This window comes from Euprymna scolopes, chromosome 2 (genome assembly GCF_053919585.1).
Source record: "Euprymna scolopes isolate OS-2025 chromosome 2, ASM5391958v1, whole genome shotgun sequence".
In the NCBI taxonomy this organism is placed as follows: Eukaryota; Metazoa; Mollusca; class Cephalopoda; order Sepiida; family Sepiolidae; genus Euprymna; species Euprymna scolopes.
The window spans coordinates 151,776,753-151,797,317 of record NC_136483.1 but is presented as its reverse complement, the minus strand read 5'-3'; the positions used below and the strand labels follow the sequence as shown (position 1 = coordinate 151,797,317).

Genomic DNA, 20,565 nt, shown 5'->3' with positions numbered 1-20,565 from the left:
CAAAAATCGTGTAAATTTATCCAAGTAGTTTTATATTTAATTAAGAAAATCAAAGGTTTATGTCTAAACTAAGAGTGATTATCTTGCAGCACCATTTTGAAAACCGTCTTTAAAAAAAAAAACAAAAAAAAAAACAAGGGAAATAACTCAACATAATTAAAACTTGTGAAAGTTTTCTAATGCCTACGAATTACAATTAATTAAAAATTATTTTATTTATAAAAAGTAAACTACTTGATCAAGTTATGTGATTTTTGGATTGCAATATTTTCTTTCTGTTTATGGACATCAGTTTATTTTTTTATTTATTTTTTTTTTTTTAGGAATTCTTGACAAGTATTGATAAATGAGGCAAATGATACGATGACTGTAATGTGAGTCTTGATGACTAAGCCTATTTTTAAGACTCATATTATACAGCCATCTGATGACCTCAGACGAAGATTAAACCTGGACAGTATAGAAGAGACGTGATTAACAAGTTCAATTTTTATTGCATCTATTACATTGTCTCATTGGTAGGGCTATGACAAGAGAATATTATTGTTTTGACTCTCGAGTATATATCCGGCACACAGTTAATCGATCGAAAACCACATCACTCTATCTAAAAGACATATAAAATATTAACTGATATATACTCGAGTCAAAATAATGAAAAGAATATTCTCTTGTCATAACCGTTTTCCCACATTGGGAACAGTAATTAAAGTCCACCCCTGCCAGAATTAGGTAACATCGTAACTATTGTTTAATTTATAATAATTTCTAAATAATCTCAAATTGATATGACAGAAAAACAGACTAACTGTTATGAAGTATCAAGTCATTTCATTCTTGGCAAAAGTACAGAATAGTTAACCATCAATTCATAAAAAAAACAACAAAACAAGCAAAAAAAAACAAAAAAAAAAAACAACAAAGATAATTTATATAAAATGCATTGGGATGAAATTTTCTACTGAACCCGCCTAGCTTAAATGCTTGGAAAAGAATTAAAAATTTGTTTTAAGACTATAATTTAAAAAACAAAAAAAAACAAAGACAGGTGCAGTCTTTGTTAAAGATAGATTTTATAGAAAAAAAGGATAAAAAAAAAACAAAAAAAAAATTAAATTGTTTCTGTAAATTAAAACTAGGCAGGTTTGGTATAGAATTTTGTTTTAGTCTGTTATATAAAGGGCAGTTGTCTGCGCGCGTGTATGTGTTCAGCTAAAGGTAAAAAACTACAAAACAAATATCCACAAAGTTGCTATATTCTTGATTGACATTGCCCAGGATGAATAATATCATAAAAATTTATAGAAAAATATTTGCTGGGTTTTGTCATTGAGTTGGACAGGTTTTTCAGCCATTTCCAATGTTATCTATTATATAATGAAGCGGTGAATGACATATTATCAAGAGAGGGCTGGGCTGGGCAGTGGTTTATTTTAGATGGAGAGGGATGTGAAATAATGGAGGAGGAAAAATCGATTCAGTGAGATATAAAGAAAGATGCTACACACTTTAACCTCTTCTATTTTATTTTATTATGGTCCTGGACAACGTTGGGTAGCCGTGCTCGTTTTATATGAATGTTTTTTTTCCGCTTACAAGTTCTTGAGTGTTAACTATTCTGTACTTCCACCTGTTTAAAAGTATTTTTTTTTATTAAGATCTTTGTTTGCTACTTAGTTCCTGAATACAAAAACAGCTTAAAAACAAATTTTCATTATTTTTATTTTTTTCTAGCCATCTTTTATTGGACACAGTTATTTGGTAAGCAGATGTAAAAAAAAAAAAAAAAATCCAAAGAACCGCCTCCTCCCACATATAGTTATCTTATTAGTAGAAGAACTTATCATTTGTTAACATTCTGAATCCACTATTGTAGTTGTATCTACCAACATGCAACACACCTTTTAGCAGTACTAGTCCAATCACTGCATTCCTATATCCTCATCTTGAAATCACAAGATTTCAAATCTTGCACTCTCTGACCTTCTTTTGTGAAAATTAATGTAGCAAGATGCAGGTATACGTTGTTAAAAAAAAAAAAAAAAAAAAAAAAAAAGTACCGTTATACCGTGGAATTTTCTAATTAGAATTCAAGTAAAGCTATGCGTCCCAGCAATGGCATCATTTTTAGATGGCGAATAAGCCTGAAAGATTCTCTTTCAACCAAACCAACAAATAGAAAGCACTTGGTTTGGATATTTGCTCCTCCTATATGGGAAAGGGGAAGCTAAGATTGGGTATACATGTATGCTATGAAGGAAGAGTAAAACCAGAGATTTTTAAAACCTAACTGCATTTATTGATGTTTATTATTAACTAGTGCCGGCACGATTCCAATATATTTCCTTATTCCTTTTCTAAAATTCCCCAATCGTCGTTAATTTTTTGGGTGAGCGTGGGTGGGGGAATTCGTGTCTACTTTTAAACTTATATATATATATATATATATATTTTGACAAACTTCCATTCTGGAGTCACCTCTGACCCTTAGGTGTCACACAAACATTTCTATTAAAAAAAATCCTTGTTATGTAACGGTATAACTTGGAATGCCCTTTATGGTGACAGTTATATCAAATCATGTAAGAAGTGTAGACCAGAAATCTGTATGATACTGAAATGGAAAGGCTCTACAACGTTTTCTCTGGGAGATTATGAATATAGTCTGGCAAAATGTTTACAATAGGAATTGTATATAATCAATACCAACCCCCTGTGTCCTCCCCAGTGGGCTGGTTCTAACTGCCTCTCTTTTCCATCTACTGGAATCTTTTCACTCCTGACTGATTCTGGCCTTTGTTGGTGGTCACCATTCACTCAGAAATTGACTACTCTAGATATCTACTTGAGATAACGACTGGACAGTGTCCATTCAAAGGGACTTATCTGCAGATAATCTTGGACATTACTTTTCTTAAACAGATTGGTCTAAGCATGATTCCCTGTTTAATGATGTACTTATTTTATTTAAAATGAATTAAAAAAAAATCTCTTGGATAGCCGAACTCCAACCAGAGATATTTTTATTTTTTATGCTCCTCCTCTTCCTTTGGCCAAGCATCTACCACCTGCAATGTTTGTCATTCATATACACCACCAAAACATGCAGCACAGTGCATGTTTACATTCTCGCACATCTTGCACAAAAAATGGTGACTCCACTGCACTTCTTGTGAACTCAATCATTGATTGACAATATAACATACTTGGTTACAATTTTGTAAAACTTGCTTAGTCTAGCCCAAATGACTGCAGACATGAAATATTTTAAAATGATAATATAAAAATATTAAAACTGCTTTTTTTTTTCTTTTTTTTTTTGGTTTGTTTGTTTTTTTTTTTTTTGTTTTTTTTAATTAATTTTTAATTTTTTTTTTTTTCCTTTTTTGGAACATGTTAAAAAATGCAATATATCTTATTAAAAGAAAGAAGAAAAATAAAACTCAATTTCTTTTTCTTCTTTAAAGAAGGAATATTTTCTGATAACAAATCCATCTTCAGAAAATGAAAATTCAGTTGCCTGCTTTTTTTTTTTTTTTTCCCCTCCCTTGCAAAGAAAATCTTTAAGTCCAAGGTGTGCTACTGTTGTTTTACTTGCAAGAAAAGAAAAAAAAACGATAATAGAATTCTTTCATTCTCTAAAAATGGACCTATTATGGTCCGAAATATATCGGAAATATTTCAACTTGGAAAAAAAAAAAAAAGAACTCAGGAAAGGAGTGTGATTTTGTTGCTAAGCGGGGTTAGGGATGTGTATGTCAAGTTTAGTGAGCTCATCATAGCATATTCCATTAAAATACTTACACAGGGATGTATGCTGCACCAGTCAGGTTTGTTGGGCAGGTCATATATGCCACTTGTCAGATTAAAGATTCCCGAAATGGCTCCTTTATAGTGAGCTGTCCATATAAAAAAGAGCCGTATGTGGATAGCAGAAACGGTTCAAGAACAGCTTGAAGGTCTCCCTCAAATAGTTCAGTTGGTATTCTAACTTGTGAGAAAATCTAGATGTTCCTGGCATACTGAAAGCCACAATATAGTCCTAAAATGATTGAATCTGCAAGCATTGAAGAATGCTAGAAAAATCGTTAAAAAGACAGCAATCAGCACCTCTGTAACAGAATCCTCCAACAGGTGTCGCCACGTGCAGGAGATACTGCAGAGCTCTAATCACTGACAAGCCATCTCTGGATCCACAGAATAATTGTATGATCACGATCATCTTCGTAAGCAAATGGGCAAACATTGTCATCATTTTTAAAAGCTTTTGTTTTAGTGCCTTTAGCAATAAAATATAAAATCGAATGAATACAATCAGAAAATTAAATATTTTACACGATCATCTTGTCAACAAAATCTTGGAAATGAAAAAAAATATTTATTGGAAAAACAATAATTTTTATAATCTTTGTAAATTCTTATTCTGTAATTTTTGTTATGTACAGAGGTTTCATAGAAGGTAAATAAAATACTTTTTAATTAAAGAATATAATAGTTGTCTACTTAAAAGTTTAAAAATGTGCAAATAATAATTAACTAAAATTACTTCATGGTTAGGTACGGCTTGTTATATATATAATTAATAATGTTAACAAATATATAATCTTCATACAAAAACCTAGTAAAAACTCTACCTGGTTATGTGGAGCAATAAGAAATAAAAGATGAGGATTCAAAGTTAAAAAAACAACAACAAACAAAACAAAAACAAAAAACTATTACATTAAATCAATAAGGAAAATATCTTCTTAGGCCATGGCATTTCCAAGCCTAATGCTTCTCATCAAAAGAGAAAAAAAAGTCAGGTATATATATATATATATATATAACAAACACTAGTATAAAGACATTAGCTTAGAAATTAAATAAAGATAAACAATACATATATATAGGAGAAAAGACGCTAATAAAAATAGAATAAATGGAGACCTATATAAAATAATAGGGTAGAGACATAAAAATACAGTTAAAAAATAGTGAACAAAATATAATTAACATATAGTTAAAAAAAAAAAAAAAAAGCAAGAAAATTAAAAATATAGCAAAAATATAGATAGTACAAGAAAAATAAGCATACGGTAAAAATATATTTTTGATTTTTATAAATTGATTTTTTTAAACATTTTGATCATATAACTGTTTCTATTTTTTTTTATGCAGTCCTTTGCATTATTTTATTCTGTAAGATATTTTAAGCTGTATCGGTTGGGCAATAGAGGGCAGATAAGGCAGTGTTGCATCGTGTCCTCTTCCCAACATTTGCAAATAGTTGGGTTATCTGATCATAAAGTTTTGATTGCCTCCACTCCTGTTCTCTAGTGGTTTATTTATTTTTTAATGAGAAGCAAATTTGAGCTAATTTAACTGCTTTTAATGAGATTTAAACAAATAAATTATACAAATTTGAATTAATTGCAAGGAGTTTAAAATCCTTTTAATTGGATCTTAGCATTTCTAAGCTTAAAACTTCAGTTGTCAAAACTCTACTCTTCCCACGATATGTTTTTTTTTTTCGTTACTTTGAAATACGCGCTAGATTCTGATCCACTTGAACGTATTAAAGAGTTCAAGAGTTTTTCATTATAATGAACCTGTCCTGGTAAGTGTAATTTAAACTAGTATTTGTTTCCGTAGATGAGTTTAATATTCCTTCCTGTGAATAGGAAATGTGCTTGTATTTAAACTTTTTTTTTTTTTTTTCTTCATTAAAGAAAATGGTAATGTGCTAACCACTAGGCTGTCACATTGAATTTGAAAATGGAGTTTCAGGAAATGCTTATTGCAATGACTTATCATTTATTACTTCCCTTTTGTTAGAGAAAAGTTTCTTCTGTTCAATTTCGTACAGCTGTTTACTTTTTCATTCTAAATCTAAAGAAAAATGTGACAAAAAAACAAAAACAAAAAACAAAACAAAAAAAAACGAATTAGTCATAGAAAATGTAAATTAAACATTGTTTTCTGTGTGAAGTTAGAATACAAAAATCAAAAGGAAAATATGAAAAAAAAAAAAAAAATTGAGGCTCTCCTTCTTATTAGCTTCCTTTTTTCTTTTTAGTCTCCTTTTCCTTCTCTCTGTTCGGATTGCCTTCTCTTTAGCTGTTCCTGTTTCCTCCACCGTGGCTGTTCCTGTTTCCTCCTCCTTGGCTGTTCGAGTTGCCTCCTCTCTGTTCTCTTTTAAATGTTGTCTCTGGCAGTATCGAAATAAATAGTAATTGACCAAGGACCAATTACAGAACAGATACTACGCGAGCAAAGACCAGGCGCCAGTGGTTGAGTTTGAATAGTTTCTCTTTATTTATACAAAAAAGACAACCAGCCAACACGATCGCACGACGAGAATTGTTTTAAAACTCTATCAAAAGAATGACACAATATCTGTTTGCGAATCTGAGATATTACGATCTAGGAAGTATAAGAAAACTTCTCCCGAAATGTAACTGATGCAAGAACCCTGACACAACAAGCCTTTCATGGACATACGCAAACGCGCACGCCCATTTTACCTTTTATATATACTGGACTAGCGGGGGGGGGGGTACCCGGCGATGGCCGGGTGTTTGGAGGTAAATTAAAACTCGGGGGGGGGGGGGGGGGGGTTTAAAATAATTAAAAAAAAAATGTTTTGATAGGTGAGTATGAGGATCGAATCCGAACCCTTGAGGCAAAGTTGGAAATTAAAGTGTGAAAAAAAAAAAAAAAAAAAAAACGTGCGGCATTAACCATTGGGCCACCGCGACATACAACATAGACACGTTTGAATTTATTTATTTAACTATTAAAAACAGGTGTCCACAATAAAAGTTTCGATTTGACCCAATTAAGCAGGTCAAATAGAAGTCACTTGCTACGAGGGAGCGTTTGGGTTTGTTTACCCAAATTTGACTGTTTTTTCCCCAACAGATGTTCGGGAGAAGGGAAACCAGCTCCCAATTGTCCAGATTGAATAGCAATTGTCTGATATACAAGATTGATCAAAGCTGATTGCTTCTGAACGTTTTCCGGTGCGATTGCCAGGAACGTTGTTAGCTTTGAATTAGTTTTGCTTTTTATACGAAAATGCCTAATCAACACGCGAGAAGCCAAAATAGCAATAATTTTGTAAAAGTCGACGTAAATAAATCTAGTCGCTACATGCGTTCTCAAATCCTAGATATTATTATCTACAGCCTATATAAACAGTTGTGATAGTAATGAACCCAGAATCGTGTGCGAGAAAAGCCTTTGCCAGACATACACGAAATGGTCACACATTTTGCCTTTTATATATATATATATATATAGCGGGGGTACCCGGCGTTGCCAGGTTGTTTGGAGGTGTGTGTTGGAGGTGGGGGTAGATTAAAACAACCCTGTTAAAAAAAAGAAAAAGAAAAAACGTTGGCCGGTAGTCAGGTGGAAAACAGGCAACCGGAAGAGAATTCCACAGGCGTGCACTTTTAAGAAAGAAGCTTTGTTGATGGAATCTACGTTTTGATTTAGGCACAGATTTTGAGAAACTCATCGAGAGTTTTATCTAAATTTTCAAGTGAAAAATAAAATTAAAAAAATTTAATTATGTAAAAAAAAAAACAAATAAAACATCGTTTTTAGAATCGTAAATTAAGTTAGCATTTTGTTCAATACCTAAAAAAACATTCTGATTTTTCCAACTCTGATTTAATCGTCCCAACACTAGTACGGACATTGATCGAAGGTATAAATTGCATTAGATTACTTATGGGGTTGTAACTGACAAGAATTTGGATTTCACCAAACTGTAATCAATAGGGAAGCAGTCTGATGGTTATGTTTCACAAGTGGGAATTTCTTGCATAGAAGCTTTTAGAAAAAATTCCACCAGATGCTACATTCTTGGAAAGAGAAAGGAAAGTCACTTTCCATTGCTATAGAATGGTGAGTTCTTGCTGTGAATGTCTTACAAGAGGTTCAGCCAGCACCGTTCATGGAAAAAATAATAAAAACTAGCAACCTATCTTCTGTGAGAAAAAAGGGTGAAATGTTGTGTCCCCGTTTTTGTTTTACAAGTACTTCAATGGAATGTGCTCCAATGAACTCCTAGCACTGGTACCCCCTCAACGTAAATACCCCTCAACTAACCAGACAAGCAGCAAAATCCCACCACTTCACTGTAAGATGTTGCCCAGAACCTTCTACTGTAATAGTTACTTCCCTCAAGCTGCAAAACTGCAGAATTCCCCTCCCTGTTTTCTGCTTCCTCGACTCTTTAACATGCAGAAATTTTAATGTAATGTGAACAAACATCTCTCTGTCCAATTCCCTATTTAAAATGTTCCTGTAGGCATGGTCCCCAATTCACACTGTCATAGGTATGACCTTAAGACATCCAGTGCTGAAGCTCTATGCAGGGGTTGTGAGACATATGGAGTTGCCCCTTTGTTACAATTGCTCCCAGGTCCACTTTGGCCCGGAATAGTAATATCTATCAGGGCATCCCAACTTATGTTCTGCCGAGTCAAAAACAGCGATTATATTTCACAAAGCAATCAAACCAAGAACCATGAATAAATATTTGAAGATATAAGGAACTTGAAGCATAAAAATGTTTTTTTTTAAAAAATGATTGGATTCGGCGTTAAATAACTTGGAAAGGGTTGATATGCCGTTAAATAAAACAAACTTAATTCATAGTAGTCCTTTGGCAGTCTTCCTTGTTTGGGATGAATATGAGCAAAAAAAAAAAAAAAAAAAAAATTTATTTCAAAATCAATTTTGTGTTTTAATAAGGCAGAAAAGAGTTCTCTGGAACAGCATCATTCTAAACGTGGCAGCAGTTATTCCATCTTAAGCACGCATCTGACTTTTAAAAAGACAAGAGCTTAAATCTAGGATTTAACCGTAAAGAAATTATTTCAGTTGAAAATAAGAAATAAGTAAAATACCAGATTTGTTAGTCTGTTAAAAAACGGCAAGAACTATAGCTTTTTGACTTAGAATGAGTGCTTTATGCCAAATTGATTGTTGAATGTGGTTTGATTTGTTCTCATTTTTGCATTAAGTATTAATCCCTATTAATTTTTTAAACTGTGCATTGTATGGATGCCATAACACTTAGTTCGCTGCACCTTATAAACAAAGGTCTACAGCAAATTTCAGTTGGGTTGGCCTAGTAGTTTCATAGAAAAAAGTGGGACGGACAACTGTAACGTTACCCAGCACGTTGTAGCCTCAGTCGCAAAAGAGACAAAGTATAAAAAAGAACTTCAGCTCGCTTTTTGTTTGTAATGATAATTATTTCCTCATTGTTAGAGCTGTGACATCACCCATATGATAGTTTTCTCAAAAGCCCTGCATGCCTCTCATGTAATCTCTAACGTTCTTTCTATCTCTAATGTGATCTTTTTAAAGTCTTTATTTTTTTTCCCCTACCGGTGACGTCATTTCGCATGCATTTGCATACACATGTCTGCGCTATGTTGCAGAAAGATATCTAATACAGTAGAACCTAGGAATACAGTGGATTTAGGATACGGTTTTTTCAGGTTACGATGTGGAATACAATATTATTGGCCTTTTGGTCAAGATCAAAGTGTAGTATCTGTTCTTCAGATGCTGCACTTTCATTTCTTGTTCTCTTTCGGTGGAGGATCAATCCTTCACGACTGAGACAATTTTTTATTTTTGTACCTTTTCTCCACGTTAAAAAACGACCCTGGTGTCTAACTCTGTCCTGTGGGGAGGCATAGTAAATAGGTACAATATTTTTCCAACCCCTGGTTATGGTATTTGCCTCGCCTTATAGTGTGATTTATAATGTTATTGGGTTATATACATGTGTTTATACTGTACTGTATTTTGTACTAATTTTAATTGCGTGTCTCAGGGTTCTACTGTATAGATATTGTATAAAAAATAATTGATGTTGAATGTATAGTAATGATGCCCAGCAATAGTTAAGACAGTTGTAATATATATGGCTTCATTCAGTTTTGACTAACTATGGATACCCACTATAAAGGGCGCCTACACGTGAAATGTTTGTGGCAAGAGTTGCGCAATTTCCAACCACACCTCTCCTTAGTCAGCACTTTAAAATACCAGTGGCAAGTAGAAATTTAAGAAGCAATGCTGAGATAAGCAGAGAACTGAGTGGCTTTTGGGCCTTGATAAGTGTTGACCCATGTAAAAAAAACAAACATATAGGCACATACAGAACCTAGAATTCCAAAATGGTCACCCATCTAGTACTGGCCAGGCTCATCGTTGCTTAACTTCGGTGATCTGACGAAAACTTGTGTAAACGCGATTATGGTGTGTGTGTGTGTGTGTGTGTGTGTGTGTGTGTGTGTGTGTGTGTGTATATATATATATATATATATATATATATATATATATATATATATATATATACACGAGTTTCTTTTTTTTCTCTCTCACATCTTTACATTCAAACCTTTTCTAAATGTGATGTTGTTAATGTTGCATAGTATAAGGAGGAGCCATGTGATCCTTCCTTATCTCAATCTCGCCTTAACATTTACACTTCTGTCTGCCTTCTTTCATTTAATGCATACGTGTTTATCTAGAAGTAGGTTTCTTTTCTTCCTACCCACATCCAACTTCATGGCAACGATCTTTTACTTACTTCCCTCCCCTGTCGGTCGATATGTTGTACTAATCCTAATAAGGTCCTACTAATCTTTCTTGCAATCACGCAAGTCGGTCAATGTACAATACAATGAGTATACATTTTTTTGTCTAGTTTTAAGATATCATCTCTAATCACAATCTTGGTAATGACGTTTTTGTGTTTAGCATCTAAAAATCTAACATAAAATGATCTCGTCGAATGTGTCTGACATTGATATTTGATTTAGACTAGCCTTATTTAAATTTTTTTTTTTTTCACTATTGTTATTGGTACGAATATAATGTTTCTTTTATTTTCTACCTGAAAATATTTATTCTGGCTAAGAAAGCTGTTTTAGATATTTTAAAGGAAGTTGTATGAATTTATTATTTATTGCCTGGAATTGTTCCAAAATAAATGTTACTAATGGAGATTTAGTATCCGTTTGTCTGAAGCTGATAGTTGTTACGTCTATAACTTGGACAATTTTATTTTTTTTTTTTTTTAAGGGGAATGTAGCTGTTTTATTGTCATGAGACTATTTTCTCTTTGGAGAATGGGTAGTGCAGTATCTATTTTATTCTGAGTTATCCTCCCGGCCATTACCTTCTCCTTTGTCAGAATAAACTATTAATTAGCGATGTTAAATTAAACTATGCAACTTCAAGCATGTGATTCTACATTAATTACACATTTGTTCCTAACTATTAATTGTTTAATGTCAAGTACTACAACAAACTTAAACAGATTCAGACGTTTAGCATAATAGATTATTTTGTGAGAGATATTTTTGTCACCGTCTCAAATTTTAACGTCATTTCTAGCAAACTTTTCAAACTTAACGACTAAGGCAGGAACGCTGTATGTTTTGGTTTCAATTATAGGTGATGACTTCAAGTCATATTTTTTTTAACTTTTGAAATCATTACTATATCTTGGGTACAATATAATAATCAATAGAATTGGCTGTATAAAAATAAATACGAAGTGTGCATGAATAAAAAATATATTTAAACATATTTTCCAACCTGATCATGCCAAGTGGGGAGGCACATGACTATTTTTTGGGTACAATATAATAATAGTCAACAGAGAATTGCCTCTATAGTATCTGCATACATTAAAATATATTTAAGTGTATCTTACGACCAGGCAACGCCGGAAGCCCTTCTAGTTTGATTACAAAATTAAAGTTTCACTTTGGCAATACTGGGTATGTACAGCTAGTTGATTCTAAAGTACAATGAAGCGTGTGTGTGTATCTGTTTATTTCTATAAAAGTGAGAATGTGTGAGGACACTTCTCATGATTTAAAGACGTGAAATTGGGTATATAGGGAATTCAGACATCTGGAAAACTTTTTAATCAGTTTTCATCCGGAAAAAGGAGCTGCTAAGGGGGTCAAAATTGAAAAATTGTTACTTAGGGCCATCGTCATCAGATTTTTATCTGTTAAGTGTTTCACTACTGTGCATGTGCGAATCGTTCATATGACAGCTTTCTTATCTTTAGAATAAATGGATTTGAAAACATTTTTTTAAAGATTATGTCAAGCTGGCTTGATGGTTATCGTACTTGACTCATTGTCTGTCGGTTTTGGTTTTGATCTCAACTTGAGTATTTTTGTTTTTTACTTACAAGAAGTGAACTGTTTAGAAAAAAAACAATACTCTCATGTTCATATCTGAATGTCTTTCGGATTTTTATTTTATTTTTTATTTTTTTAAAGGAATTTAACATTACCTTTAATACCGGAAAATGCTGGGTGCATCTGCTAGTGTGTGTGTATATATATATATATATATATATATATATATATATATATATTCTAGCAAAAGTACCCGTCGTTGACTGGGTTCAAAAACAGCCTACAGAAAATGGACTCTGATTTATTAAAGTATGATAGGTTATGAAAAGGAAGGGCTGTAAAGAGATAGCTTCGAATTCGGAGGTATCAAAACCAAAGCAAAATTTGATGAAAGTAAAAATAAAATAGATAAACCCCATAATTTATTATACCATACCTGTTTACACTGAAACACTTATCACAATATTCTGTGGATCTATATTTAAAAAAAAAAAAACCTTGTTAAACTTTGTGACATATTTCCATTCTATGGAGGTCAGGTGCGAACGAACACCCCCATAATTTTATTATACCATATTTCTTCAAACTGAAACATAATTATCAAAGTATACTTACAGATAGATATGAAAAGTCTTTATTAAAGTTTGTGCCTATTTCCATTCTATGGAGGCCAGGCACGAACGCAAACCCCACAATTTTATTATACCATCCCTATTTAAGTTAAAACATACTTATCAAAAGTATTATGTACATCTATATCAAAAACACTTGTAAACGTTTTTTTTTTTTAATTTTTTTTTTCTCCATATTTTGTGGACCAGGCACGAACGCAGACCCCACAATTTTAATGAACCACTGTTCTGCAGGATCAAACATACCCATTCCTGTGTCTCGATACATCTTCTATCATGTGTAATCAGTTTTTTAAAATAGTCTACCATATAGGAGCACACAAACACACACACACATTCAGCTTTGTATTATAGATATATATTAGGGATTTACCGAGTATTAAATTGGCCGATTAATAGATTTTCTAATGCCGATTTTGTTGTCACAAATACTAATATTAATTATATTGCAATATAGTGAATAAATGACAAAAAAAACTATATTCCAAAATTCTTGATGTTGACCATCTTATTAATAGATTCACTGATTGATATAATAATTAAGTGAAACGGATACTGTCAAGAATTGTAAATGTCAACTGAATTAAAGGAATAAATAAGATGGTCAACATCATGAATTTTGGAAAATAGTCTTTTGTCATTTATTCATTATATATATATATATACTTATTTTTCTGGTTTAGATAATGTATATTTTATAAATTACTAATTAGATATCAGACATATGTAATTTCAATATGTAAAAAAATTAAATAGTAACGACCTTCAACCATTTATGGCAACCAGCTTCTGCTGGAAGTATTTTCGTGGTAATCCCAAAAATAAGAATACAGCTGCTTGCAAATTATGTCCATCTATCACTTCAAAGAGTGGCAAATCAGCAAAAACTTTTACAACAACTAATATGTTAAACTATCTTAGGAATGTTCATTCAAAAGAAGCAAAATTTGCAGATAAAAAAAGGAAGCACAATGGATATTCAGGGACAGACATTTCAGGAGCAAGTGGCAGCAACTACAAGCCTCCAGCGAAACCTGGAATCATAGAATCAATATTGGTCAAAAAGAAAGTTTAGAATACTAATGATCATAGACCTCAAGAGATCCATTATCTATTAAGAGAAATGATTGCTGTTGACATTCAACCATATTCTGTAACATCTGAGATTAGGTTTAATAGGCTTATTGCAAAACTTTGTTCAAATTACAGCATTAAAAAGTACTTCACTGTAAAATAATTTTTGATATATTTACAAAAGTAAAATAAAAATTGAACTACCTCTTACTGAAATTAGCAGCACTTTATGAACTACAGACATTTGGACAGCTACAACAGATAATGGTCCCTTTCTGGGTTTGACAGGTCATTGGCATAAAATTGACTTTGAACAGTGTGGAGTTGTGTTTAGAGTTGTTCTGGTTCACACACACAGGTAGGTGCAAGAATAATTGAAGAATTGCACAATGTTTTGGATGAATATAAAATCTTCAATAAAGTTTTTTTTTAGTCTTGCAGGATTCAGTAACAAATATGGTTGCTGGTGTCAGGGAATGTGATTCAGAATAACTATCATACATTGTAACTCAGGCTGTGAAGACAACCATTGCATCTAATATAAATACAGTTTCTCACTTTAATCGCTTTCTATTAGCAAATAAACTGAAATGCAGGATCAGCTTAATTTTGAAAAAAAAAAAAAAAAAAAATCATTCAAGATATGATCACATGGTAGAATTCAACATGTTATATGCTGAAAATAATTAACAACAATGAAAAGCTCTTGTCATATGTGATCACTCTTCATACGCTTCAGAGTCAAGCTACAAAGGAATTCTTTCACATCAAACAAGCTGGAAAACCAAAGATTGATGTAACTAAGACCAAACACCAAGACAGGGTCAGACAGTTTGCAGCCGACTATATCCACTCAGGCGGCCTGGCTACAGAAATGTGGGAAAAATCTGAAGAAGGCCGAATACTCTGCTGCAATCTCAGCTTATGAGACGAGAAAGAGTGAACAAAACATTGACTGGTACGATGCAAGCTCTGAGAAACTAGATCCTCTCATTGAGTCCAAGAGGAGGGATCTTCAGGAATACAAGGATAATCTAAGTAAAGACTCTGTTAGCCTTTTGAACATCTTGCAACAAGGTAAAGTCAACAGTACGCAACTGTGTAAATGAGTACTGACGCAGACTATGCAACTCTATCCAACAAGTTGCAAATATTAGAAACACCAAGGAAATGTATGATGGCATTAAGAAAGCAATCGGTCCAAGCGCTGTAAAAACTGCTCCTCTGAAATCTAATGCAGGAGAACTTCTTACAAATTTAAACAACTTGTCAGATGGGTTGAACACTACTCAGAGTCCTATTCAACAGAAAACAAAGTAAGACAGAGCACCCTCGATAGCATTCCACACTATGCATAATTACCCGAGCTGAACATACCATCCACCATCAATGATGTCTCCAAGGTGATTGACAAACTACCACCGGGGAAGGCTCCAGGTACATCTCAAGCGAAGTGATCAAGAGTGGCGAGTCCTCTCTCCTCAAGCCATTATACCAACTCTTGCTACGCTGTTAGGAAGGAGGCGCTGTTCCTCAGAACATGAGAAATGCAAACATAGTTACCCTATACAAGAATAAAGGAGATTGCAGCGACTGCAATAATTATAAGGGTATCTCACCATTGAGCATCGTCAATTGTTTGTCTGCATCATTTTGATGAGACTACAAGTTCTTGCTGAGAGAATATATTCTGAATCAGTGTGGCTTTATCTCTCAACGTTCCACTATTTACATTATCCTCTCACTACGCCAACTCCAGGAGAAATGCAGAGAACAAAATGCGCCATTGTATCTTGCCTTCATTGACCTTTCTAAGGCATTCGACCTAGTCAGTAGAGGTAGGCTATTCAAGATGATGCCTCTCAATGGCTGCTCTCCAAAACTTCTGAGCCTCATAGCATTATTTTATGACGGTATGATAAGCAGTAAGCAATTCAACAAAGACATCTCTGCTGAGTTTGGTATAAAAAGCAGTGTCAAACAGAGATGTGTGCTTGCCCCTACGCTATTTGGCATTTTCTTTGTCCTTTTCCTGAGACATGCTTCCAATTCGCCAGAAGATGGAGTTTACTTTCACTCCAGATCGGATAGCTGCCTTTTCAACATGAACTGCTTTTGGCCGAGGACCAAAGCGCAACAAGTTATCATCGGCGACCTACTGTTTGCTGATGATGCGGTAGGAGTATCTTACACTGAAGGATTTCAAAGACTCATGGACAGGTTTTCCAATGCTTGCAAAGAATTCAGCCTCACCATCATCCTGAAGTCCATCAATTCCAATATTTTGGGTCTACAGTCTCAGACAGCCTATCTCTTGATGTAGATCTCAACAAGCGCATTGGAAACGCATCCACCACTCTTGCAAAATTGACAATTCGGGTGTCGGAAAATAAACATCTCACTCTCTCCACAAAAAGTAAACGTTTACATGGCCTGTGTCATCAGTACCCTTTTGTATGGCCGCGAAGCATGAACAACCTACAGAATGAAAACGTAACAGCAAAGGCGTCAGGTTTTTTTCTCCCCCATTCTTTTCCCTTTTTCGCGGTACGGGTTCAAGCCTGCCTTCCTACTACCACTTTTTTTTTTTTTTTTTTTTTACTCAACGCACACCGCCAAACAGCCGGGCAACGCCGGACAGCCATGCTAGTATATTAAAGATTTAAAGAATTTAAATATATAATTTAAAGTGGGAGATCCTTTGTAAAAACAATGACAATGATATATTTATTTATCTCCTTGTCAAAATTTCTTTAATAGGATTTCAAAAGTGAAATGGATTTATCACGTTATCCTTTAATCATTAAATTGTATTCTGACTTCACCTCGCAGATCATCGTTTAAGATTATTTTACAACCAAATATGTTAGAGATGTTAAAACATTACCATAACTAAGTTTATAACAATTTAGTTCAATTTATAATTTACTAACAAAACAATTATAAAACGAAATTAATTTCCAAAATTCTACTTTAACAAAATAATTTAGTTAAAAACAATGTCTTGAAAAGATTTATGCAATTAAAAAAAAAAAATTAAAAAAAAAAAGTGAAACAAAATCCGACTTCTGAACAATGCCGTGTAGATACAGCTATCAGTGTTTGTATGTGTGTATACATACTAGTAAAGTCCCGACCTTGAAAAATACTGAACACCATCTTTAGGTTGGAGACCATCATGTCGGGTTTGGTTATGATCGGTCCAGTGATGTGGGCTGCAGGAGAGTGTATATACATAGGCTATGACCTTGGAAAATGGTACCCACCATCCATAGGTGGGGGACCATCATGCCACGTTTGGTCATGATCGGGCCAATGTGGGCTGCAGGAGTTACACACACACACACACACACTACTTTATATATATATATATATATATATATATATATATATATGGAGCAGATACACTACACAAATGTTTATGCTTCCGTTTTGAAGGAAGTCATCAGGCTAAATGCATGGATATATGGTTTGCGATTGTATTTATGTCTAAATAGTGTTTACTTTAGTTAGATCAGATTTGTAACAATAATTACACCCTCTCGGGTTCAAAAATAAAATTATATAATTTGGATCTCCTGTAATTGGGCATATTTTTTTTATTTATTTATTTTTTTTTGACAAATCATTAGGTGTTAACTCTTACACTTTTATCAGTTATATTTGAAAGTCCTCATGGATGATAGTTCCTATTTACAATGCCTCCCCACGGGACAGAGTTAGACACCAGGGTCGTTTTTTAATGTGGAGAAAAGGAACAAAAATAAAAATTATCTCAGTCGTGAAGGATTTCTCCTCTACTGACAGAAAACAAGAAATTGAAGTGTAGATCTGGATAACAGATACTACACTTTGATCTTGATCCGAAGGCAAAGTACATTTAGTCCTGGATGATAGTTTAATGGTTCTAATGCTTCTAATCATATACCTCATGAACTTGCATGTCTACTACTACTACCGGATATATCATTGGCGAAAGCTGCTCTTAAAAATCAAGTTTAAGAGTTCTTCCCCTTCCCCCGTTAAACAATTCACTTTGAACAAAGTATCTTTGAAGAAGAGTTACTTTTGCTTTATTTAGTTTGTGTGTTTCTTGTGTGTTTTATAGGTTAAGGATGGGGTGGCGTATTTGACAACGCAAGGCGTACTGTTTTGTAATGTGGAAGTAGGTCAGAAAGTGAGGCGTTTTCGCTTGGTTTGGCTTTTAAACAAAACCAAGCGAAAACGAACTTCAAATCATCTAGCATGTATACAAATGATGAGCTCTTGTCCGTCTTACTGTCATGAATAAAACTCTTAGGTATATGTTTGCGTTTGCTCTGCTAACTATTATACCTTTATCATTTTCATTTATTATATCTCTGACTTTATGATATTAAAAGAAGGAAGCAATCTTAGGAGTTGGTGGCTCCAATGATGCTGGATAAAACAGAGTTGAGAGGGAGAAGATAACGCAAGAATAAACGATGTTGGACAGCAAACTGAAAACTAGACGAAACTGCTGCTGATAAGGACCTTTTAGCCTAGACCATACACCTGCAAGTGGATCTGATAATGACGTCACGCTGTCATGATCATCGGCCTGTACTTACTCTCGGTAGCCATGGTTAAACAGCTGAAAGGGAGAAGATAACGAAATCCCAAGGTCTCATGTATGTGATGAAAAGAAACTGAAATCTTAGGAAAACTCTCCATCATTCCATCTATATATATATAAAAGACAAAATGTGTGTGCACATTTTTTGTATGTCCGACAAAGGCTTTTTTCAGGGGGGGGGGGTTCTCCGTGGGGGTTACCACTTTTTAGAACTTTTTATATACCGTGTAGATCGTAATACCTACGATTTGCGAACACGCGTCTAGATTTATTTACATCGACTTTTACAAAATTCTTGCTATTTGGACTCCCCTCGTGTGTGTTCGGCTTTTTCGAATAAAAGCGAAACTAATCTGAAGCAAAGGCACTTTCCCAGCCCGGGAAAGTCCAAAAAGCAATAAAGCTTTGATCAATGCGGAGAAAACAAACTCCTTATATCAGACAATTGCTATTCAGTTTGAACAACCCCCTCTCACCTCCCCCAAAATCTTGGGGAAACAAAACCAGCCAAAGTTGGGTAAAGAAACCCAAATAACTGCCTCGCAGTAAAAATTAACTGCGGGATTTCCATTTGACCTCATTTAATTCACGCACCTGCCAATTAAGTTTTTAATCATTAAATTCAAACGTTTTTCTGTTACTCTCCCAGCGGGTAACATGTCAGTTTTTTTTCACACTTTATTTTCCACCTTCGCCTCAAGGCTTCTGGCTTGATCCTACCTATCTACTAAAACTTTTTTTTTTGTTATCTACTCCACCCCCACCTACAAACACCCGGTCAACGCCGGGCACCCCTGCTAGTAAACTATAAGAACAACTAGACTCATGAAAAAGAATTTCGGAAACTACCTGGCAGATGTACCCAGTGAACCAAGTGAAAGAGATGCAAACAATTGCACTTTCAAGGACGGTTAGAATTTTAAAAAGGCTTTCTCGCTTGGAATGTGTGAGATAGCAGGTGAATGTCTGGTATCTGGTAGGATACCCCATCCCAAGCTATAACAAAAAGAAAAAAAAAATACTCTTTTGTGTATGCTCTTTTTTCAATAAATATTAGTTTTTTTATACATATAAACACTTGTTTCATGTTTATACAATCATCAGTGCAGGACGTGATAATTACTGCTGGTCGCAGGAATTTAACCCAGTTAACAAAGCCAACCATGATTTTGTGATCTAAAGTTGTGCATATATATATATATATATATATATATATATATATTTGAATGACTACTTCATTTAATCACAAATTAATGTACAAAGATATAATTTTATATGTAAATTCTCAGTATTTACTTTAAAAGTGCTCAATACATAAGTAGAGCTAGGTAGTAAGTTATGAAAATATATGCATTATGCATAAGCCTGACGAATTCTCACGAGAATGAAACAGAATATTCTGTGTAGCTTAATTGCCATATATATTTTCATAACTTTATATAGTACCAATCGCAAAAAAAGTGAATCGTAGATATTATTACGCCTGAAAAAATAAATTCTTTTTCCTCTGACATTTGCATGAAACATATGTGCCCCCCCCCCTCTTTTTTCTCCAAGCTTCAGTAAATAATATAAATAACTTCGTATGCAGTTATGTACAGTCAAACGACATTCATCCTTTAAAGTTTATTTCATTGAACATAATAGACATTTTTATGTTACGTGTCTAATGCACACGCTTAAATGTTTAGTATCTGGTTAAAATTGGATCGTATTTCTTGTGGGTCAGAATGCACACGTCTCCACTTTGTGATCTTGTCACCTATTTTTTCTAGTAATTGGTAAATATTAACTCCTGTTCAGTTGTGAAAATGTGTATTGACTCTACGAATGCATTAAGCACAGCTTTTTATTTTTCTTCAGAATATTACATCAGCAGCTCCTTAATTCTTTTCTTTTTTTTAATTTTTTTTTTTCAGCGAGTTTTCTGATATGTATTTGAAGAAATATATATATAAAAAAAAATAAAAGCTTCTGCTAAATTATTCCGTTTATTTTATTTTTCCATTGTTCTTGAACTACAAAATTAATACAAGTTCCATATGTATCACAAACGTTCTCCATTCTTCATCAAATCATCAGG

General features: G+C 33.7%; 1 protein-coding gene across 4 annotated transcripts in view; it reads left to right on the top strand.

Moving 5' to 3' along the window:
* Positions 1 to 20,565, top strand: part of LOC145297667 (unconventional myosin-XVIIIa-like) — a 794,600-nt gene that overhangs the window by 150,272 nt on the left and 623,763 nt on the right. For 2 of the 4 annotated variants that reach the window (XM_080143857.1, XM_080143843.1), the window contains one exon: positions 1,735 to 1,761. The exons of the other annotated variants lie outside the window; for them this stretch is intronic. In XM_080143857.1, the coding sequence (XP_079999983.1) occupies positions 1,735 to 1,761 (27 nt within the window). The remainder of the gene's footprint in view (positions 1 to 1,734; positions 1,762 to 20,565) is intronic. 4 annotated transcript variants of the gene reach the window in all.